The sequence below is a fragment of the Bombyx mandarina genome, chromosome 11 (assembly GCF_030267445.1).
Source record: "Bombyx mandarina strain Sakado chromosome 11, ASM3026744v2".
Classification (NCBI taxonomy): Eukaryota; Metazoa; Arthropoda; class Insecta; order Lepidoptera; family Bombycidae; genus Bombyx; species Bombyx mandarina.
This window is the reverse complement of record NC_143218.1, coordinates 16,665,912-16,690,826: the sequence shown is the minus strand read 5'-3', so window position 1 is coordinate 16,690,826 and position 24,915 is coordinate 16,665,912. Positions and strand designations below refer to the sequence as shown.

General features: G+C 38.8%; 1 protein-coding gene across 2 annotated transcripts in view; it reads right to left on the bottom strand.

The window, feature by feature from the left end:
• Positions 1 to 5,419: 5,419 nt before the first annotated feature.
• Positions 5,420 to 24,915, bottom strand: part of RhoGEF64C (Rho guanine nucleotide exchange factor at 64C) — a 165,753-nt gene continuing 146,257 nt past the window's right edge. For both annotated transcript variants that reach the window (XM_089731099.1, XM_028174690.2), the window contains 8 exons: positions 20,352 to 22,239; positions 18,160 to 20,277; positions 17,751 to 18,028; positions 17,021 to 17,227; positions 16,288 to 16,577; positions 8,162 to 8,273; positions 6,928 to 7,191; positions 5,420 to 6,708 (listed from right to left, as the gene is read on the bottom strand). In XM_089731099.1, coding sequence (XP_089587225.1) covers positions 6,577 to 6,708; positions 6,928 to 7,191; positions 8,162 to 8,273; positions 16,288 to 16,577; positions 17,021 to 17,227; positions 17,751 to 18,028; positions 18,160 to 20,277; positions 20,352 to 22,239 — 5,289 coding nt within the window. In that variant the 3' untranslated portion in view covers positions 5,420 to 6,576. The remainder of the gene's footprint in view (positions 6,709 to 6,927; positions 7,192 to 8,161; positions 8,274 to 16,287; positions 16,578 to 17,020; positions 17,228 to 17,750; positions 18,029 to 18,159; positions 20,278 to 20,351; positions 22,240 to 24,915) is intronic.

Genomic DNA, 24,915 nt, shown 5'->3' with positions numbered 1-24,915 from the left:
CCCCAAGGGTCTCTGCAAGTGGATCGCTAGCTTTTTGGATAGGCGGAGCATCACGGTCGTTGTAGACGGTGACTGTTCTGATACCATGACCATTAACGCTGGTGTTCCACAAGGTTCGGTGCTCTCCCCCACGCTTTTCACCCTGTATATCAATGACATGCTGTCTATTGATGGCATGCATTGCTATGCAGATGATAGCACGGGGGATGCGCGATATATCGGCCATCAGATTCTCTCTCGGAGCGTGGTGCAAGAGAGACGATCAACACTTGTGTCTGAAGTGGAGAACTCTCTGGGGCGAGTCTCCGAATGGGGTGAATTGAACTTGGTTCAATTCAACCCGATAAAGACACAAGTTTGCGCGTTCACTGCGAAGAAGGACCCCTTTTTCATGGCGCCGCAATTCCAAGGAGTATCCCTGCAACCTTCCGAGAGTATCGGGATACTTGGGGTCGACATTTCGAGCGATGTCCAGTTTCGGAGTCATTTGGAAGGCAAAGCCAAGTTGGCGTCCAAAATGCTGGGAGTCCTCAACAGAGCGAAGCGGTACTTCACGCCTGGACAAAGACTTTTGCTTTATAAAGCACAAGTCCGGCCTCGCATGGAGTACTGCTCCCATCTCTGGGCCGGGGCTCCCAAATACCAGCTTCTTCCATTTGACTCCATACAGAGGAGGGCCGTTCGGATTGTCGATAATCCCATTCTCTCGGATCGTTTGGAGCCTCTGGGTCTCCGGAGGGACTTCGGTTCCCTCTGTATTTTATACCGTATGTTCCAAGGGTAGTGCGCTGAGGAATTGTTCGAGATGATACCAGCATCTCGTTTTTACCATCGCACCGCCCCCCACCGGAGTACAGTTCATCCATACTACCTGGAGCCACTGCGGTCATCCACAGTGCGTTTCCAGAGATCTTTTTTGCCACGTACCATCCGGCTATGGAATGAGCTCCCCTCCACGGTGTTTCCCGAGCGCTATGACATGTCCTTCTTCAAACGAGGCTTGTGGAGAGTATTAAGCGGTAGGCAGCGGCTTGGCTCTGCCCCTGGCATTGCTGAAGTCCATGGGCGACGGTAACCACTCACCATCAGGTGGGCCGTATGCCCGTCTGCCTACAAAGGCAATAAAAAAAAAAAAACATCAGAGAACATCATTTTAATAACAACACAAACAGTCTCAATGTTTAATAATATTTCTTTATGACAACATGTACACACTTCCGTCAACAACTTAAGTCAACACGTCAAACAGTCAAGAAGTCGAGGTATTAACGAACACCCACCGTATCAAGTAAAATTTGATTTAAACTTCGCACAATGTAACTAATAAAGTTTGAGATGTGTAATTTCTGGCTTGTCTCTTCTGAACCTTAACCATTTTCGTATGAACTATTCTTTAATGTTTCACAAACAAAATTGACTCTTATGTGAAACTAGTATAAGAGTCACAAATGAATTAAATATAGCTTAATGTGAACCGGTTTCGTTTGGTAGTTTAAGTAAATCATTATAATCATTGGGCGACATAGTAATGAGATACGTAACTCTCCTTTGTTTAATGTTGACGTGTAGGCGTGAAATTCATGCAAGGGTCTGTTTGCGCCCTAACCGCTTCCTGTTTTTACTTGCATAATTAATGTGGGGGCTGAACCCTAGTAACCGCGATGCGAGAAGTTAAATAAAACTGGAATTCGGGTCTCGTTCTTTGAAAACAATCTTTAACAGTATACTTGCAACTCGTATACTTGCGATTGTCGAATATCTTGTGTTTTCATTGACTTGCAATGTAAACAGAAACCTTATTGTCGATGGTGTATTCGAATCGTGAGCCTGGTATTTTTGTATTGTCCTTTTAGCGGTAGGCAGCGGCTTGGAGCAGTAGGCAACGGCTTGGAGCGGCAGGCAACGGCTTGGAGCGGTAGAGCGACTTGGCTCTGTCCCTTGCATTGATAACGGTAACCATTTAGCATGCTCGTCTGCTTCCTCGGGCAGTAAAAAAATTTGAAGGAATTTTCTCGAACAATTCCTCAGAGCACTACCTTTATTCCTGCTTTGGTCTACCGCGAAAGAAGTTTATTTTGCTTGAACATAGTTACGCTGGTAAAAGTAACGCCATCTATCATCGAATATTAGGAATGAATATCAAAAGAACTAGTAAAATCGAGAACGCTCGAGAATTTCAACGCCATCTATTATCAAATAGCGGAAACACATATCGAAACGACTCGCTCTTCCGGCAATGTTCTCGATAATTGTACAGACACGAAGGCAGTTAGTAATCGGATCTACTCGAATCGAAACAGCAAACGGATCATCTGAAGCGAAGCGGAAGAAGTGAATTACGAATTGTAAAGTATTCTGTGAGTTTTCTGTAAGTGTTAAATAGTTTTAATTTGTACGTCGGTGCAAGTTTTATTTATCCCGATTCCAATCGCGTAACATAATTGTCAGAAATTAGAAAAGCGGTACGTACTCGGATCAAATTGGAATACTTCCAGCACTTCACATTACTTCTAGTTAATAAACAGATTTAAACTTAATCATCTTGATTTTCATACCTAATGTTATCACTAAATTGTTCAGGTCATTTTTACATAATGCACATATTTACATCAAGTGTTTAGACACTCACTGACTCGATGTAAGCCAATAGTCAAGCTATTAGCGCTAAGGAAAACTGTACAGGGTGTTTCTGTTTAAACATGAACATCTCATTGCTGATACGCTAATCGTATTAATAGTAAAAATCGCAAATATGATACATAGCGTATAGGCGGAGCGTTTTCCTTAATATTAATAAGACCCACATTTCGTACATTCGAGGTTATTACCGCTATGACGTTTGCGTAAGCGGCGTGCACAAGAGGATCGAGGAAGCTATTTATAAACAACGATTACCTACCAAGAACTTTAATGCAATTGAAAGTAGACAGTTTTACTTGTTTTAGGAACTATTGAGTGCTGCCTATTTATGCCGTGAAGCAGTAATACGTTTCGGTTTGAAGGGTGGGGCAGCTGTTGTAACTTTATTGAGACCTTAGAACTTATATCTCAAGGTGGGTGGCGCATTTACGTTGTAGATGTTTATGGGCTCCAGTAACCACTTAACACCAGGTGGGCTGTGAGCTCGTCCACCTATTTAAACAATAAAAAAAAAGACGAAATCACAACGGACCTTACATGGACATCGGCTGGTCTAGGGGTACGTCCACGTCGGACTTATCAAAACTCCCTTTTAATAATCGGTTTGAAGCTATTGCTAGAGGCTAGGGCCAGACTCAACCCTGATGGCCAAAGTGAACACGAACTCGCCAAGAGTGCACAGATTCCGTCAACACCGTAATGCCATCGACCCGAGTAAAAACAGATTTTAGCCGAATCACCGCCGAAGCACCGCCGAAGCACCGCCGCACGGCATTTTAATCGCCGAAGCGCCGCCGCACTATGACTGTAACGATTTGAATTTTTTTATGGTCGCCGAAGCACCGCCGCACCATAACCGCGAGCGACTGCTTACGTAAAAGTGGGTTCGCTGCTCTACCGCCGAAACACCGCTGCACCGCATTTTAATCGCCGAAGCACCGCCGCACCATAGCCGCGACTGTTTAATAAGAGTGGGTTCGCTGCACTAGCGCCGCACCGCCGCTGCACTACAGCATTGACATATCATTCTCATATACATACATATGTGTGAGTGTGAATGTAAACGTTTTTTACGTCCAGTGTTTATTAAATGTAAACGTAAAAAATTCGAAACGTTCGGCTATGCTTCGGCTGTGGTGCGGCGGTGCTGGGAGATTTCTTTCGAAGCGTGCGGCGGAATTTTCCGCCAAATGGCGGTGGTGCGGCGGTGGTTCAGCGTTGTGGTGCGGACACCGTGCAGCGGTGGTTCGGCGATAGACTTGAAATTATTTTTTTTATCAAAAAATTATAATTTCATTTTTACTCGGAGAGTTAACAATATCTCGCCAAGAGTGCACCGATATCGTCGCCACAGCCACGCCCTCAAGTTTTACGTAAACAAGCACCAAGAATTTTAATAGACATTATTCAGAATAACTTTATTTTTTTATAGCCTCTGTAGGCAGACGAGCATACGGCCCACCTGATGGTAAGTGGTCACCGTCTCTCATGGACGACAGCAATGCCAGGGGCAGAGCCAAGCCGCTGCCTCCCCGTAAGTACTCTCCGAAAGCCTCGTTTGAAGAAAGACATGTCATAGCGCTCATTAGCGCAAAATTAACGTTCACAAATAATTTAATTTCTCGCAATTTTGCTATATGTAGACCGTTTTCCAATTACAGCACAAGAGCGCATTATGCCGCATAATTCTCAACTAATCCTCTGTTGAGCTTAGTTGTTAGCTTAGCTAATTATGCTCTGTAATTAACCATTAGTTAATGGTAGTTTTCCAATTACAGAGCATAATGCGACTCAGTGACGCACAATGCCGAATTATGCTGAAGCTCAGTTGAGCATTATGCCGCATAATGCGCTCTTGTGCTGTAATTGGAAAACGGCCGTAGTCTACGACTTAACGACTCGATTGGATAACGTTACGATAGTCGTTGCTTATAAATCGTCTCTAGCTCCGTCTAGAGGCGAAAGATGTTATAATTATATCGTTATTTGCCGTCTTCGAACGTCGAGGAAATGAACACGCTCGCTGTATTACATTTAGTCTGTTGATAATATTCCACTTAATATTGTGTTTAACTTTTATGTTCCACGGATTGACTTATCGGATTATTCGTTTTATAGCTAGCGCATAAATGCAAGCTTCTTCATCTCAATAATTTCGCTCTTGACGGATTAATTGTTTTCTTTATGTAGCTTTGGTACGGGCAAATTTGACGTGTTTGACTATGCTCAGTCTAGTCTCGATGCTCAAGGGAAATGCTGGACCAATTTAAGGGACCTCCCACAATAGGCACAGTATAGTAGAAATCAGTGAAAGAATTTTTCAAATCGGTTCCATAGTTTGGAAGCCTATTCAAAACAAACAAACAAACAATTCTTTCCTCTTTATAATATTAGTATATAGATTACTTTATTCTATCGTCAATAGTTTTCGCAGGGCACGCGATGTAAAGAATATTTTAGGTGATTTTTTTACACCTTGGTTTACATTATTGGAGTTTTAGTAAGGATCTCAATTTTTTCAAAAAATATTATAGCTTAAGTAACTCGGGAATAGCTTCCAAACAGTGAAAGAATTTTCAAATCGGTTCAATAGTTTCGAAGCCTATTCAATACAAACAAACAAACAAACAAATCTTTCCTCTTTATAATATTAGTATAGATTTACCTTGAAATGTGAGGTCTCGTAATAACGGTTGGTATTATATCCTTCAAAGGATTTCCTTATCTACCGAATAGAATTCGTAGAATATCTTCGAATCGAAGCAATCAAACAACATAATTAATTTTTATTCAATTTATTTCCTTTTGCCTCCACTAACAAGAACAAAAAATACAATAAAAATACTCATAAGCCAAGAAAGAAACATTTAAAAACTAGATTTTAACGAGAAATGTCCTAAAACTGAACGATAGATACAATAAATACAGAGGAATGTCTTTTTCTAAACAAAAAAAATTATATTATTTATAATCTAAATATAACACGTAATTCTCTTAAGACTAGTCAGGAAATTAAATAACATTACATTTTATTTAAAACAAAATTAATAATGAAACTCCTCAATAAAAATAATAATAATAATAATAAATTTATATATTTTACAAAACCCGATACGGTTACGAAGCGTTTGTTTTATTGTAAATATTTTTTTTTGTATCATTTTTTTTTTTCATTTTCAACGTTGAAATTATCACAGCTATTATTTAATTAAACAAAAGTTATTTACAATTTATTCGTTTTAATGTTATTTATTTAAGGGATACGTAATAATGTTAAATCATCTAAATTTTGGTGTAAAGCTAAAATTATGAACTAGTGGCAAAACGTTTTTTTATTTTTATTATACACGGAAAGAAAATAATGAAAAAATTTAACTACATTAGATGTCGTCTTAAACGGTATGTTAATAACACAATAATCGATTTACAAAATGCACGTATGGATATCGATGCGATAAATTAGATCGAGCCGTTATCAATTTTAACGATATAAAATTTTCGGAGAAAATAAAGCTATATCTTACAAACAGTTTATTTTCGCTGTATCAGAATTCAAATTCTTCTAAGGAAGACGTTTCTAAAGTGGATTTAACAATAAAATACATTGAATTCGCTAAATTATATGCAATTAGTCTAAAACATCTTCACTTGGAATATCGACATTTAAATGCTTTTACGAATGTTTGAATTGAGAAATGATTGAAAATTTCAAATACCGCATTAATTTCTTAGACCGAAATACCCTATTACGATGGCTAGAAGCGGGTCAATCTGGTATTAAGCGGTGAGCTCACCTTGAGACATGAGGTCAAAATATAAAGTAGTATAGATATTTTTTAAAGATACTTTCTACGTTAAAACTGATATCAACATGGTCATTTCATACGAGTCATTTTGACTAACACGGCTTACGTCAAAGGCATGTTGGATTTCTTATTAATTTCTAGTCAGCATCGGGTTGATCATTATGTTCGCGAGTGCGTTTCGCCTCTTCCTCCAAGCGCCGGCTCCTTGCGCGTGGTACTGCAACTGCCTATACCATGATCGTGTTCGTGTGTTTTCTTCAGCCTGAAATCAAAGTTTTTTTTTTAATTGAATTGAATCAAGTTCAATTCACCCCACTCGGAGACTCGCTCCAGAGAGTTCTTCACTTCAGACACAAGTTTTGATCGTCTCTCTTGCACCTGATATCAGAAGTTTTACACACTATAAGGCTACACTGCAACGGATAGAAACTACTCACTACGCTGGGTTCGCTACAACAATAATAATAATACAATAACTAACCTTAAATATGTAAGAGTCCTTTGTAGTTATTTCGTGTACTTCAAAGAAATGTTCCGGCTCGTGATCAGCGGCCACCACACAGCGGTCGAGGAATAACGGCTCTCTCTGCAGCGTGTACCTGCCCGCTTTCTCCCTCACCAGGAGGAGGGCGGCCTCCCTCACGCCGCTCCGAGCGAACAGCGTCTCCCCCTCTTTCTCTCTCGCTTCCCTGTCTCTCGCTTCTCTGGTCTCGCGGATCTCATTCGTTTTGTGGGTTATCGTTGGCTGAAATACAAGTTTGGTCTTACGAACGCTCTTTTGTTTCTCTGCCGTCAGCGCATAGAACTAAACGCTATCAATAAAGAACGGTTTTATATTCAAGTGGGTTTTGCACATATGGTTTGTAGAGTCTCCACGGTAAGTAATCTAACTTATACTTATGTTGGGAATGGCTCGCTACTCCCCTTAACTATATGGTTTACAATTTAGATATTAACACAATTAAATAATATTTCTACTATTTTCTAATTGCTTAAATGGGTGGACGAGCTCACAGCCCAGTGTTAAGTGGTTACTGGAGCCCATAGACATCCAAAACGTAAATGCGCCACCCACCTTGAGATATAAGTTCTAAGGTCTCAAGTATAGTTAAAACGGCTGCCCCACCCTTCAAACCGAAACGCATTACAGCTTCACGGCAGAAATAGGCAGGGTGGTGGTACCCATCGCGCGGACTCACAAGAGGTCCTACCACCAGTAAAAAATATCCAAATGGGTTTTACAGAGATGATTTGTAGAGTCTCCACGGTAAGTACTCTAACTTATACTTATGTTGGGAATGGCTCGCTACTCCCCTTAACTATTAAGCATGGTTTACAATTTCGGTATTCACAAACTAATTAATATTTATATGACTGCCATTAGTAAAGTTATTTTGTATGTAGTGTATTCAGTTCATGAACGATAATGAATCAAAATCCGTACCATGAGTCTACCGAACAAAGAACGTTCGGACAGTGATGTTCCTTTTGGGTTCCATTCTTACACAAGTAGGACTTAGACGTAAGCACAATTTACGGTACTTTAAATGGTAGACGAAGTTACTGGCAGCCTCTCTCATGTCTTAAGACGAACTGCAGCATTCGAATTGAGACTATAAGCTCCGGTGATAGCTCAAATTAGGTTGACTTGAAGGTAATTTTGCTGTATAGGTTCTATATAAAAAAATACTTCGAAAAAGCAATTTAAAACTGACCTTTCCGTTGGTTACCAAGAGAGCGTTGATCGGCGTCAACTTGATGGTGCGGCCTTTCCTCCAATTGTTATCGTTCGGTTGGGTGAAAAGCAATTTCCCTTCCATTGCGAACCTGATGCAAAACGCAGTTTATCAGTTTACAATTCTAACAATACGAATTAAATTAGATAAAGTGAATAGAGCCAAAAACTTTCATCATCATCATCATCATCATCAACAGCCCACAGTCGTCCACTGCTGGACATAGGCCTCTCCCAATCTACACCACTGAGCCCGGTCTGCGGCTCTCCTCATCCACTTCTTGCCGGCCACCATGCGGAGGTCATCGCACCATCTAGCCAGGGGGCGTCCCACGTTACGTCTTCCGCTGCGCGGTCTCCGCTCGAGAACCCGTCTGCTCCAGCGATTGTCAGTCCTACGGCATATATAGCCAGCCCACTGCCCCTTCAGCTTGCTGAATCTCTTTACTCTTTACTCAAAAACTTTACGTAATTTCAATTCGAATCGCGAAAGAGGAGAAAACGTGCAAATAATAAATGTCAATAACATTCAAACATACAGAATGCGTAAAATCATGAACTCAAAAAACGATAAAATGTCTGAACGGCGGCGTATGATTAAAAAAAGGCAATCGTTTTTCACGTGAACTTTAAATATTACACGCCGTATATGTACTTGGTTCAATTTAATATGTTACGTTCGTTCACACCCTGTATATACATCAAGGGTGTTGTTTTTAAAAAAATCGAATGCTGGCAATTTTAATTTCTCCATTATTATTTTTCTATTCGTATTGTCGAAACTGTGTACGTGTTTATATAATCTAATCTAAACGTATACGAGTAAAAAGTGTGCAAAAAAAACCATAAAACTATGTCTGTAATCGTCTGTATGCTTGTCTATGTATGCCTGTCTCCAAATGGCCGTTTTCCACTTTGATGACCATGAATTAAGTTTAGGATGTAGCCATCAAATAAGCCCGCCTTCTCGATCACCCTAACTCAATCACAGAATAATACTCTAGCTTTCGTAACTTGGTGCGGGCGGGTTTCATGTTATTAAAAATATACATTCAAAGCAGATGAACGCTTAAAATTTTGTGTATAAGACATTAATGTCCTACTGGTGGTACGGAATTTTTGAGAGCGGACGTTTTTTTTATTTATTGCATAGGTGGGTGAACGAGCTCACAGCCCACCTTGTATTAAGTGGTTACTGGAGCCCATAGACATTAAAACGTAAATGCGCCACCCACCTTGAGATATAAGTTGTAAGGTCTCAGTATAGTTACAACGGCTGCCCCACCCTTCATCCCGAAACGCATTACTGCTTCACAGCAGAAATAGGCGCGGTGGTGGTACCTACCCGTGCGGACTCACATGAGGTCCTACCACCAGTAAAACCACGTGTAGGTAACTCCGCTTATTTCTGCCGCTCGAGTTCTTAGAACACGAGTTCTAAGTCTCAAGGTAAGTAGCAGCATTTACATATTTGATGTCTATGGCGGTCGATAACCAATTTTTAAGACCAGGTGGGCCTTGTGAGCTTGTTCAACGTTCTAAGCAATAGCCCGAGGTTTTGACTTAGTGAAATTTGTAATACGAAAATGTGATCTCTGAGGTCTATAACTGTCTTTCCAAAAAATGTTTGGAATGAGTCTTTGATATTAAATAGAGAGGTTTAATAAATTGAAGAAGCATTTTCTTTTTCGAATTCAAAAGCATTGGAATATTCGACTTTAAATCTTACTATTATACTTATAATCCGTAGTATTTCATTAAAATGTTTTCTATTTCTATAAAATTAAATAGACAATAGATATAAATCTGTTTTAATCTATTTATTTGTAATCAATAGAACAAATTTTACTTTACTCCATTTACTAAGTGGGTCTAATTACGAAACAAATAAAGTATGTAGTACTATTAACAATTTGGGACTTTCTAAAGTAACTCAATTAACAATTGAATGAATGTCGTTAGTAAAGGATTTTTTGTTGTTTTGCGCGAGTCTTACGAGATAATTTAAAACTAATTTGTTATTTACGTTTGTTTGTCAAGATTTTTTTTAAATGAACATTTGGCGGTAGTCAGCATAACATTGTTAATGTCGACGGATAACAAGGGACATAAGTAACGCGGTTTCAAAGCGACAAAATTATTAAGACTCAAAGAAATAAAGGCGAGATTGTAGCCTAAAATTTGTTATAATTATCTTTAAGCAATTTAAGAAAAATACAGGGGGACAACATACGGCCTAACTGATGATAGGTAATAGTGATTATGTCTATTACCTATCATCGTGTTGTTAGCGTTAGCCTAAGTCGTTAGCGACAGTGGTCGCCAATAATTCCAGGAGCACAGCCAAGTCGCCGCTTACAATAATTGAGTGAATGTAAAAAAAATAATGAAAACATTAAACAAGATTTTCTAATTTAACACGTCGTCGTGGCCTAACGGATAAGACGTCCGGTGCATTCGTGTTGAAGCAATGCACCGGTGTTCGAATCCCGCAGGCGGGTACCAATTTTTCTAATGAAATACGTACTCAACAAATGTTCACGATAGATTTCCACGGTGAAGGAATAACATCGTGTAATAAAAATGAAACCCGCAAAATTATAATTTGCGTAATTACTGGTGGTAGGACCTCTTGTGAGTCCGCGCGGATAGGTACCACCACCCTGCCTATTTCTGCCGTGAAGCAGTAATGCGTTTCGGTTTGAAGGGTGGGGCAGCCGTTGTAACTATACGTGAGACCGTAGAACTTATATCTCAAGGTGGGTGGCGCATTTACGTTGTGTATGTCTATGGGCTCCAGTAACCACTTAACACCAGGTGGGCTGTGAGCTCGTCCACCCATCTAAGCAATAAAAAAAAAATAAAAAAACTATTAAAACTTAAAAAAACCTATTTTTGATTAATGAAATAGTTTCCATTCGATTTCCGAATAATTTCAAATTACCACAGGAACAGAAAACAGGAACAGGAAAAGAAAACAGGAACAGGTTACCGTGTCATATACATATATATTTTATTTTTTTATAAAACTTATTTAGTGAATTCGTTCATTTTTGGAAAGCAGCTGGGTTTAATTTTCCCTGTGCGGGTACCAAAACGCCTTGCTATTATAGCTCTAGAAGTCTAGACGGTTGATGCAATGCATTCCGCAGTTCACGGTCGTAAAGATGTAAATGAAATATTAATTTTACCACTCACATTTAGCGCATGAAGCACTTCGTAAGATTAGTTACTATTAAGTTTAATTTGTAAGATATTTTAGTTTACTAATTAGTTTTAATCTGTAATTTCGTTCGCACGGATACATTGCAGCTTCTTATCTAATTCTGCCGCGATTCATTTAGATATTTTAGTTAACTAATTGGTTTTAATTTGTAATTTCATTCACACGGATACATTGCAGCTTCTAATCTAATTCTGCCGTGATTCGTTTAGATATTTTAATTAACTAATTGCTTTTAATTTGTTATTTAGTTCGCACGGATACATTTCAGCTTCTTATCTAATTCTGCCATGTTTCATTCCGGTTTCAATGGTTGGCGACCATTTGGAAAGATGGACGCGAAATTCACTTTGTGACGTTTAAAGGCTCTGTCAAACACTTAACACCGGATGAGCCGTTAGGTCACTCAGCCATAAATTACAGCTTAGGCAACAATGTCATTTGTTGTTAGGCTATTACATTTTTTTTTCTTATCTTTTATTACGCCAACTTTAAGAAGTCCGATTTTTTTTTATTGCTCAGATGGGTGAACGAGCTCACAGTCCACCTGGTGTTAAGTGGTTACTGGAGCCCATAGACATCTACAACGTAATTGCGCCACCCGCCTTGAGATATAAGTTCTAAGGTCTCAGTATAGTTACAACGGCTGCCCCACTCTTCAAACCGAAACGCATTACTACTTCACGGCAGAAATAGGCAGGGTTGTGGTACCTACCCGCGCGGACTCACAAGACGTCCTACCACCAGTAAAAATATGTCATCTGTTGTTAGGCGATTATATTATGCCAACTTCAAGACGTCCGATTAAACTTGACATTTTGCATACGCGTCAAGGAACAGCACTACAATAATGAATTTGGCTGAATATCCTTAATATCACATGGATATAAAAAAATGATTATTTCAATAATCAGTTCGTATTGCTATTTTTTTTATTAGTTCCTAAATTATATTTAATTGTTTTAACATAGCTCAAAGCTGATTACAAATATTCTTAGTCAACGGACACGTTAAGACCTTAATTTGAGGAAGTCTCATCAGCAATGGAGTACTACCATGTGTTATTTGTTTAATAAATAAAAACATCTCAGTATGCTTTGAAGGGTTTATGATGCGTGCGAGATATCAATCGTATCGAGATTCAATTATCTATATATATATAAATGAAATTCGTTAGTCTCGCTAAAACTTGAGAACGGCTGGACCGATTTGGCTAATTTTGGTCTTGAATTATTTGTGAAGTCCAGAGAAGGTTTAAAATGTAGATAAATATGAAAATGCTTGGAATTCAATAAAAATAACAATTTTGTTTTTCCTTTGATGTGTCCCCTTCGGACGGTTTTCTTTGTTTGTTTTAAGTTTATTGTATACAAAAGTTTAGGCCTTTTATTTATCGATTGAGGCACTACGAAGTCTGCCGGGTCAGCTAGTTTATAATAATAATAAAAACAATTCCAAAATTATTATTTTGACCATAAATTATTCATACAGAACATTACTCGCATCACCGACGCACATAACTTTTATAGGCCACTCAAGAAATGGATTTGACGTTAAAAATGACTGCCTCATCATAAAAATGAATTGAACGAATAAAAGCGACAACCATAACGCTTTTTAAGTAAGAAAACCGAATCGCTAAAATGGAATCGTATTCCTGTGATATTGATAGGCAGCGGCTTGGCTCTGCCCCTGGCATTGCTGAAGTCCATGGGCGACGGTAACCACTCACCATCAGGTGGGCCGTATATTCGTCTGCCTACAAAGGCAATAAAAAAAAAAATTAGGAGACACGTTTGGACGCTATCCTTACTCAAACTAAATAGAGAATAGCATTATATGTATATTTAACTAGCGACCCGCCCTCGCTTCGCTTCGGAAACATTAAATTTTAAGATTGATAGCTGAGTCCCGCGATGTTACCTGCGATTATTGTTGTACCGCGGGTGACTACCTATCAGTGAAAGCTCGTCAAAACGGGCCAGCCGTTCCAGCCGGAGCAAACAGAAAGACAGACAGACTGACCGACAGACAAAAATAAAAATAAAAATTATTTTGGTGTATGTACCGTATATATAACTATATATATATTCATATGCATGTAATAAAAAGCGGTTATTTCAATATTACAAACAGACACTCCAATTATATTTATATGTATAGATTATGGGTAACTGCACTGATAGCTCGCCGAGCAGAGAATTATGATTTTCTTACAAGGATACGTAGCAACTAACTATAGTTTTACACGTATAATTACTAAGTATTTGTGAAGCTATGAAACCATAAAGAGCCCTCGAGGATAGCACTCGGCCCGTTACTGGCAGTAAACTGTCGATTATCAGATTTACGGAGCAAGTCATAAAGTTTCGCGTGGAAAGTCGGTAAAACATTTCAAATCGATAATCCGTATTTACTATATACACAAAAAATGCGAGAAAAAAGCACAGTAATTTTTTTTTAGAAAAGATTTAGATTTGGAATTGTAATTACTGTCCCGATAAATGCTGATTCGGGTCTCGATTAAGACATTTTGAAAATATACGGATTTTAGCTAGACTTCGGCAATCTAGCCTGCGTTTTAAACAACAAGAAAAGTGAATCTGAAAGAACTATTTGTAGGAATTCAGTTCCAAAGGATCGGGGAAGGTCATACAAATGAAAATCTACAAATGGTTTTAAGAAACTAGTCCCTCAATCGTTAAATTAGGTAAGAAAATAAAAAGGTTTTATGAAACTAATCATAATCATTATCGTTAAAAGTCTACTGTAGCGAATTGATAAGACTATTAGCGCTTAAATTAACGTACTTAATATGACAGATACAAGTAGTCCACAGTGTGTTAATATTTTTGATATGGTATTCAAATTTGCACCTAAATAAATCATGTCTTTAATATTCAAAATTCGAAGTAAAATTTGGACATCTAAATGCATCTCAAGAGGAACAGTAATACGATGGATCCCGATGAATCCCTTATCAGACTTAACTTGATTTATTCGATTTAGATAAATTTTCAAGTTGACTCTGAGCTTTTTGTCCACCGTCTTTGACCAGCTTTGTAACCACGATATCAGTGGTAACCAATTTATCTGCTAAGATGACAAATTTCAAAATAATCGAAAAGTCAAGAGTACGTAGTCTGGACTGGAAGCTAAAACTGCGGCAGGCTATTGCCCCGGTAATGGCGACATTTGTCCACTCCACCAATAACAAGGGAATGTAGTGAACACAATTAATTCCAACGAAACAGCTAAACTGTATTATAACGATTGTTTACTTTTAATCAAAGCCAGTTTAGATTAATTTTCCGTTTTGCAAAACTAATTTGTAAATTTACCTTGCGTTATATTTACGTTTTATTAAAACAATCTTTCCAAAATAATAACATTACAATAACAATTATGTAAACATTACAGTTTGCTACCGGAGCTAATTGGAATTCATTGGAACATTGGAGAGTTTGATTAAATTTTGTCTTATTAAGAATGTTTTTAGTTATTTTTTGTTATTTTTATTGCTGCGTAGTTGAATGAATGAGCTTGCTGTCCGTAGGTGAGGTTGTTACCGATGCCACACATGATGCCACATCGCAATGTGGATACCGCCACCCAACCAGAAAATTGAGGTCGAAATTCCAATTATACTACACGGCCCACACTTCAAGCTGAAGCACATGATCGCCACGCAGCAAAAATAGACAGGGTATTAATTTCTACCCCTACTTAATTACAAGAAATTCGACGGAGAACCAAAGTCGACGACATAGCTCTCAAAGCTAGCAGGCTGAAGTGGCAATGGGCCGGTCACATCTGTCGAGCCAGCTACGCCAGGTGGGGGAGGAAAGTCCTCGAATGAAGGAAGTGAAGTCGTCGTGGCCTAAAGGATAAGACGTGCGGTGCATTCGTATGAAGCGATGCACCGGTGTTCGAATCCCGCAGGCGGGTACCAATTTTTCTAATGAAATACGTACTCAACAAATGTTCACGATTGACTTCCACGGTGAAGGAATAACATCGTGTAATAAAAATCAAACCCGCAAAATTATAATTTGCGTAATCACTGGTGGTAGGACCTCTTGGGAGTCCGCACGGGTAGGTACCATCACCCCGCCTATTTCCGCCGTGAAGCAGTAATGCGTTTCGGTTCGAAGGGTGGGGTAGCCGTCGTAACTATACTGAGACCTTAGAACTTATATCTCGAGGTGGGTGGCGCATTTACGTTGTAGATGTCTATGGGCTCCAGTAACCACTTAACATCAGGTGGGCTGTGAGCTCGTCCATCCATCTAAGCAATAAAAAAAAATTTAAAAAAAAGGCCACGGATGGGTACAAGGAGCGTGGGGCGTCCTCCAACCAGGTGGACTGACGACTTAGTGCGCACGGGGGGAAGTCGTTGGATGCGGAAGGCGGAGGACCGCATTATGTGGAAGGCATTGGGGAAGGCCTATGTCCAGCAGTGGGCAGATAAAGGCTGATGACACATGACACACTTAATTACAATAGGCTGCACTTCAATTTTCAATCTGATATTATGAAAACTTGTTTGTTTGCTTTCCAGGGTTTAAGCAGGTTTCGTTTGAAACTCTTTTTTTTATGGCCCGTGTCGAGTCGCAGTCAGGCATAAGGTCCACCTGATGGTGAGTGGTTACCGTCGCTCATGGACTTCAGCAATGCCAGGGGCAGAGCCAAGCCACTGCCTACAGTTATAGCTACCTACTTGATATAATTCGTGTTGGCACTACAGAGGGTTTCGTCATTCACAATTTGTCTTATAACCAATCTGTATGTATACTCTGTCGATACACTTATATCTACACCTGCATGGCTTCATCCAGTGACACTACAAAGTTGGGAACTAAATAAGATCGGCCTACACTTACCTAGCATCATCGTGATTCCAATCTAGCACATCGACGGCCATCTTCCTGAGCCTTATATCGGCTACGTGCAGGTCGTGGGCCGTGCGTCTAGCCGCAGCCAGCCTCCTCCACAAAGGAACATCTCTGGCGGCGGCGGCTGCGGCTGCGGCGGCTGCGTTGATTTCTTCCAACCTAGATTCGACGCAGCGCTGAGCTGAACGCACGTCTTCCCGCTCGGTTGCGCAGGAGGCTGTCGCTCGGTGAAGCCGAGAGAGAAGGAGGGGATACTTTGTCACGCGTTGTACTGGCACCTGAAAGAAATCAAAGCTTTTATTTAAAGACTTAGTTTCTATGTGGCCTATTTATTGCTTGGATAGGCCAACGATCTTACGGTCTATCTGGTGTTAGATAGTTACCGGAATCAATGGAAATCACAACGTGAATTCCGCCACCTACCTTAAAATATGAGTTCTCAAGTCTCAGTATAGTTACAACGGCTGCCTCACCCTTCAAATCGAAACGTATTACTGCTTCACGGCAAAATAGGCAGGGTGGTGGCACCTACCATGCGGACTCACAAGAGGTCCTACCACCAGCAAATAATTTATATTATTGTCGAAATACTCAGACGAGCAACCGATATACCGGATGGTAAGTGGTTGCCGTATTTCGTTGGTATTAGCAACTTCAATGGAACAACCGAGCCGCTCCTAATCGCTAAATCAATCAAAGATAAAATACCATCAATACCCACCATAAGGAACGAATTTAGATTCATTCGTCGTAACACGGTGTTTTCCATCTGAGAGACGCGTAAGAATATCCTCAGGAGCTCTTTCTCCTTCTCCAGTCCGGCCAATAGCAAAGCGGCACCGGCTTGCTTTACGCAGTACGACTGGAACGCTGTTAGCATCCCTGAACACTCCAGGAGGATTTTACCTACATTCACCGTTAGCAAATCCTGTAAGAAAATTCAGTCTTGATGACATCAAAATTGATCCAAAAACAGTATCCGACTTAATGACAACCAATGGTATATTAATGTCTTCTCCCGTAATAATCGTTTCAATTCGAAACTTAGTGTAATTACTTAGTGTAATTTTGATTACTAGATCAAAAGAATGCCTTATCAAGACCCTGGATCAACCCAAATGAAAGATGGCTTCAGGTGATTTGCTTACCCCGATAGCACGAAATGCAAATCGCTATTGAGCGTTTTCAAGACTTCGACTTAATGATTCAAAATCCAACAGTTTGTTCATGATGCGACGTTTAAAGATTAAACAGATTAATAATCCAACAGTATGTACATGATGCGACGCTTAAAGATTAAGCAGATTAATAATCCAACAGTACGTTCATGATGCGACGCTTAAAGATTAAGCAGATTAATAATCCAACAGTATGTTCATGATGCAACGTTTAATAATTAAACAGATTAATAGTAGTGTTATTTCAATTGTTTCAAAATTTGAGTTTCTCACCTCATCTCCTTGTTCCATAGCAATTTCAAGCCCATCTCTCAGCTTCTCAGACAGTACTTGATTGTTTTCAATAAGTTCTTCTACGTTTAAAAATATAGCGCTGAGCTGTTCGTGCGTTAGAAGACCAGCTACTAACATGGGTTTGTAAAACTCTTCTAAAATAATCTGTAGATCTCGACCGTATTTTTCTTCAGTCTCTACTATTTCAGTGATAATCTCCTTTCTTTCGGATCTTTTTTTAGCACATTTTCTGCACACTAGCGGAGCGTAAACAGAACCTGAAATTAGGAACGTCACTCACATTAAATACTGAATAGCTACAACAATTGCTTTATACTATAGAATCATTATAAAGTTTTTGTTTTTCATTTTTTGTCGGTGAACTAAATAAAGATTAACGTAAACTGACCTTGTTCAGTTACTTGAGTTTCAACAGCAGTGTCACAATCTTCGCAAAGATGTATAGTCGCCTCTTGTTGTGTCATGGAATTAGCGGGCGAGGTTTTCCCTTGAAGCCTACTTCTTGAAGATTTACTCGTCTCTGAACCAACTCCTGAATCATTTCTTTCTATTTCTGCTGACGTCTTTTTGCTCAATACTGTCTTCTCTAAGCACTCGTGATGAATAGTTAATGAGTTATCTTCACTTGAATCAGAGGCGTTTGAAAGTTGACTGTTGTTACTACTCAATCGCGTTTCAATAATTTCGTTTGTAGAATTTTTCTCTTTTGATTCTTCTAGTAAATTGCTCGATTCGTTATTGGCATAACTAGTAATGTATGTTTCTTCATCATCAATACCCCTTTCTTTAGCATCCACTAAGTACGACAGAATATCATATTTCGATGCCCCTTCGAATATTGACCGGGAACCACTACGTTTTTCATCGTCAAGTATTAGCAGTGAATTTGGTGGAGGGTTTACAGGTAACGGTGGTGGCATATCACCAATTTCCTCATAAATAGGATCCGTGTTTAGACGTATCGATTCATAATGATGATCATCGTCCGTATTATTAGCAACTTCGATTTCACAAAGAGCAGCGTCGACTAACATTTGATAAAACTTCGATCTAGTTGAATTTGTATCGTCTTCCGTGGATAATTCGCTCGCTGAAGCGTTATAGCAATCTGACATAAGTTCTTGATCTGAAAAAACTCCCGCAGCACCGCTCTCATACTCCATACTTTCATAGGGAGCAGAGCAGCCGTTATCGTCATTTTCACAAACGGACGAGTCGACGTTATTATTCTGTTTCGACTCGCCTTCGTTGGCACTTGTCTGATATTTGATTTCATTCGTCGTCTCTTTATTTACTAATTTATCATTTTCTTCTTTCATACTTTTAAGGGAGCTTTCAATTAATTTTTCAATTGTTATTTCATTACTTTCATTACCTTCCAAATTTTTCGTTTCTTGTAATTTGATCAAAGAATTTTCTATTAACTTCTTTACCAAATCGGAATCAAGGCCTTCAGCTAAATGACCGAAGAATGGATCGTCAAATAGTTTCGAAACGAAATTTCCATTTCCGGTTTCGTTGTCATGTTCACATTTATCTTCGTTCGCATCTTTCATAGCCTCGTTTTTCTTTCCACAAACATGAGGAATTAAGTTACGTCTAACGGCTTCTACAGGGTCTTTCAATATGGAAGAAATATCAGACGAACTGTCGTGGGTTATGGTGTCATTATATACAGCCGATTTATTTTCTGCATAGTACTCTTCGTACGTATTGAAGTCTTGACTACTATTTTCCGGACTAAAAACCGCTCCAATGTAAATTTGACTTTTTGATTTCTTCACTTCTTTCAAAGGAGACCCCACACTTATTGTTACAGTAGTGCCTGTTTGATACGTGTTACAAGTATTGCCACCATCATCATTTACTACAACAGATGAAAGATAAATTGGAGTATCACTGCTAACATTCATTGTTGAATAACATTCGTTTCCGTTTATTTGAATCGATGTTTTTCTCGGTTCGTTATCAGCTGTTTTCGTTGCATTCGATACTGTTCTAAGATCTTCGTTCTCAGAATCTGGGTCGAATTGTCTTACTCTTAATATAGTCTTTTGTTCGTAATCATTTGCGTCCGACCATTCGTCACTCGTAGAACTATTGGAGTTATTCCTGACAAATCTTGTTTTTACATACGTGTGCTTCTTAGATTTAGTTCGCTCCTTAACTTTTTGTCTAGGCGGTGGTTCTGGCGACTCTGATATGCCACGGCGCAAGTTATTCAGAATACTTCTTGTTATATCACTGCTATCGCTTAAGTTCCCTGACTCAAATTCTTCGGTAGCTTTAGATGACTCAACATTTATTTGTTTAATCTCGTGTTGATATTCAATAGCTGTGTTATTTTCTACAGGAGAAGTAAAAAATACTTGACTGGTGTGACTGTGTCTAGTCTTCGGTCTAAGAGCCATAGTATCTAAAAACTTCGGTGGGTCGACGATTATTGTCGAAGTCAATCGTTCTGATTCAGATCTCCGGAGCACTGGAATTTTCGGAATATTGTTATCTGCAACAAAAAAGGTATTCAGTTTAAATTAAAACTAATTAATATAAAAAATAAAGTTCAAAAGATATTACTACCTTCATTGACTTTTTTCTGGAATACGATTTCAGTTATTTCATCTTTGCTCTCTTCATGTGTGTTATATTCTTCTGCCGATACTGTGCTATCGTCTTTGATCTGAACATTTTCAAATACTTCTTCAATTTTATCCAGTTCTGCTATTTCAACTGAGTTTAAAGCTTCGCCGGTGTCTTCGGCGATAAAACTCTGACTCTCTATTGCAGGAGTCAAAGTATGACTAATTACTTCAGGAGTCAAGCTCTGACTCACTATATCGCCTTCTTCTGTTACATCATCTTCAGTTTCTGTATTCGTTTGTGACTGCTCAGGACTCTCTCTGATAATATCTTGCTCAAGATTCAACTCAGCTGTATAAATGACTTTTGTCTCATCATTCTCTACTAAAAATTGTACACGTTTCCTTTGCAAAATAGTACTAGGTTTTGAGATCGTTCCTTTATCTTTTGGTATTGGTAAGTAGAAAAGAGTAGTATTTGCACGCTTATGTTCCGGTGTGTCATCAAATGTTTCAAGTTTGGTTAATGATTCATCTAATCCATAATTTCTGGGCTTCTTTAAAATCGATTTAATTGTGTCGGTATTTGAATTCTTGTTTTTCGGGATTCTATTGTTGTTCTCAAATAAGCGTGGATTGTCACTTTCGCTGTCATCGTCTGTCTTATTCACATTTCTGATCCTTCTGGGAGGTCTTTTTGGAGAAACACTTTTTTGTTTTGTTCGGTTCGATGTGGGTATAGAAAGAATTTTCTTACTTGTACTTTTACTAAGTGATATTTTTTTATTTTCAGATTTATTGTTACGTAACGACAATGCCGAAGGGATTTCTTTCGTTTTCAGTTCTGAATTTTTGAGATCATAATTAACCGTATCGTATACCCCTATTTCTTCGACTATGCAATTTTTAGACTCATCGGATATTCTAACCCTTTGTCCACTGATGGCTTTGACACAAGAGTCTTGTTTAGATTTAGTAAGAGTACCTTTGTTATTTTTTAATGAATCAGCAAAAACATCCGAATAGTCATCATCAAATTCAATTTCTGCCAGAGATTTTGAGCCTCCACTCGCCTTAACCAAATCATACGGGTTGATATCGCAAGACAATATTGATTTCTTGGACTCAATAGTATTAGAATCTTCTTCAATCCAGATTTCGTTTACCCGACTCGTGGATTTGCTTCTACTCTTACTAAGAGTTTCTGGAATTGGTTTTTTACTTTTAATCCTGCAAGGGCTTATGCTTTTTGCTCTAGATCTTGTCGTTGAGAATTGACTTCCAATACGAGCTTCGTGGGGAGGTGCTAGTCTACTGCGTCGCATTAAATCATAAGGATCTGCTTCTCCATTTGACTTCAGTATTGTAGGTCTTGATTTAGAGCCTTGTACTCGAACTGTTCCTGACCTAAGCAAGCTCGTATCACGACTAACTTGTGGTCCTCTGACTGTTCCACCCACAAGTAGCCTCGGACTTTCAGCTATTGTTAATGGCAAACGAGATCCCTTGCATTTCTTACATATACTGACTTTGGTTGAACTGGTTTTCTTTGTACCGTTCAGGTACTCAGGACAGGAACATAGAATGACAGCGTAGTTGTGTGGTGTTGGTTTTTGTGGGGTGCTAATAAGAACAGGACCAGCGACTTCTGGATAGGCCGTAAAGACGCTAGGTCGAACAGGGGGCGTTTGGGTCCTGACGGACCCGTAGAGCCAAGTCTCTGCATACTTCATTGATTTAGATAATGCTGACCCTCCGGGCCCGCTTAGTGTCCCATACATATATGGACTGTCTGGAGATTTGTCTGAAGATTTCACGCTTCCTGAAGTGTTTAGCTTCAACTTCGAAGACCATTTCTTCGGCCTCGTACTCTCTGGAGTGTCGTATATCTGGAAACGAAAAATAATAATTGAAAAGATTTCTTTTTTTGTATAAACATTTTTATTACAGCTTTAACGAGTTTGTTTTTAACACTAAAGTGCCACAAATAAGTGCTCAACGTCCAACCAATAAGTTTTCCGAGCAAAGTTAGTCGACCAAGTATAGGCTTCATTTAAAGGCATTTGTTTACTGACTTCGAAGAGCTTTTTCATGCAAATATTTTTAGCTTATTTATGAAGTTGACTCGATACTTCTTCGCGGAAAAACTTTATACCAAATTTGTATTCATGGATTATATCCTTAAGTATACTTGAGTTACGAAGAATAAATAATATGTCAAGGAATATGAGATTTCTTTACGATTCCAATATTGTGGTTAGTAGCTACGTGTTTGATTTTGTATGTTTGAAACATAGACGCTTTAATGAGACATTGGATCATAAATTACCTTAAAGTCGTTAGTGAAAAGTATTAAGTGAATATCAATTATTTACTACAAAGCAGCATACAATATTTCGCCAGTGACCTAATTACAGTTTCAAAATAGAATCATGGATTGTTTATACGGAATCACTCCGTCTTAGAATTTTCGTCTACACTTTTTTTTCAGTCCAAATAATCGGATTTAATTACTAATATCCGACTATCCATTCGTTTTCCGGTAACGCTTTTCAGCTGAAGACGACCCGAAGCTCTGCCACGTTAATAGCGCACTTTAAAGCTCGCCTGTGAATTTAGAGTGACGTTTTGATTGCTCTCTCCGTTTCGAATTCTCTTGCAGACAAGGGACGTTTAGCTGTCTTGTTTTTAGTTCAATTAAGACGTCCTTCGCTTTAAAAATGAACGAATGAATCTGTTTCTGGTCTTAGTGCAGCTCTGTTAAGGCTCATGTGCTTTTTTGTGCTGCCTACTTTTGTGGGTGTTATGAACCCGTATTCTGAGCCGGCAAGGGTAAGCACTATCAATCTGTTTCTGTTACAAAATAGCCATAGGTTCTGGATTAAAGGGAAAGTCAAAATATTTCAGTTCTGACTTCGGTTTTTTTTTGATTGTTTCGTTCAGTACAACGGCCGCCCCACCCTTCAAACCGAAACGCATTACTGCTTCACGGCAGAAATAGGCAGGGCGGTGGTACCTACCAGTGCGGACTCACAAGACGTCCTATCGTAAAAATTATCGTGTTTATGTGCCTATTAACCCCGGATGAGCCGTAAGCTTTTCACCCATCAAGTCTCTATTAAAGCTTCTGTTTTATTCTTTACGCCGGACCCCAATGTTTTCCTTGTTTATATGAGCTAAATCTACCAGTAGTTAAGATAGGAACTAGGATATTATGAATCAATTCAATCAAATCTCATTTGCATAGAATCAATATATGCAGTTGTATATTCGTAGTTGCGAGAAAAATGCGGACGGATGGTAATGTATAAATCGAGGGGTGAAAGGCGACTATTGAAGCGACATATCGCTTAATACGCGATTAGGTATTAGCATCAACAATTCGAATTTTTTAATTGAACTTCAATTAACTTTACTCCATTGAAATAGCTGAAGAAGTTTTTTTGTTTAGATATTTTTTCCAAATTTTAAGCTTTAAATGGCTCTCCTGTAAAAATTGCTAAAATGTCGCTTAAACCAAACAGCCTTTCAGCCCTTTAATCTTATACCTTTAAACGAGCAATTCTTGTTTATTAATATATATATATATAATCTGAATCTCGGAAACGGCTCCAACGATTTTCATAAAATTTAGTATTATGGAGATTTCGGGGGCGATACATCGATCTAGCTACGATTTATTTTCAGAAAATGTTGTTTTATTCGTGTTTTTAATAATCAACTCTTCCCAACATCTATTGGCGAATAATAATATTATTTTTCTTAATTGAGGGCAACTAACCGCTTTAAAGACACAACAAGATGGCGTTATCAAAATATCTATTATCAAAAAAATTGCACGTACTTCATTCAATATAAATTTGAATACAGATCATCACCACAGACTTTAATATTTCAAAGACACGATTTCGATATTAACGTTAGGCAATGCAGTCACGACCCGCCATTGTTGATACAAACACGCCCAGGCCATTCGCTGTGCGTTCTGTGACCATGGAAGTCTGTAGAGACTTTAAAAAAAGTTAATAAACTTTTAATTATTGGCCGAATGAAATTCGCATGGGTCTTATTAATTTTTGTAGGCATTTTTTAGAGAAGGTGTATAATGACAAACGTAATGCGAAGCACTGCTCTTGCTAGGGCTAGCGTTGGCAATTCTGTCAGATTGAGCCCATGAGCTCTCCTGCTGGTCCGTGCGAAGTTGGAAGATCCCTTTAGGGATACCAACCACCAACGATTAGGTAGAGAAAAAATTGACTATACTTGAGATCTTAGAACTTGTATCTCAAGATGGGTGGCGCATTTACGTTGTAGATGTCTATGGGCTCCAGTAACCATGGGCTGTAAGCTCGTCCATATATCTAAGCAATAAAAATAAAAAAAAACATCTGCCACTCCTCGGTCGATTTTGAAAATTACTGTTTGAATGTACATACACTCGAGATGGTTACATTGTTGGGTTTCATTGATGTATTCTAGTCTCGAAGTCGGTTTTTCTTTCTTAAATTATAAATTAAAAAAAATTCATGTAGTATATCTCTTTATATATAGTCTTATATATCATC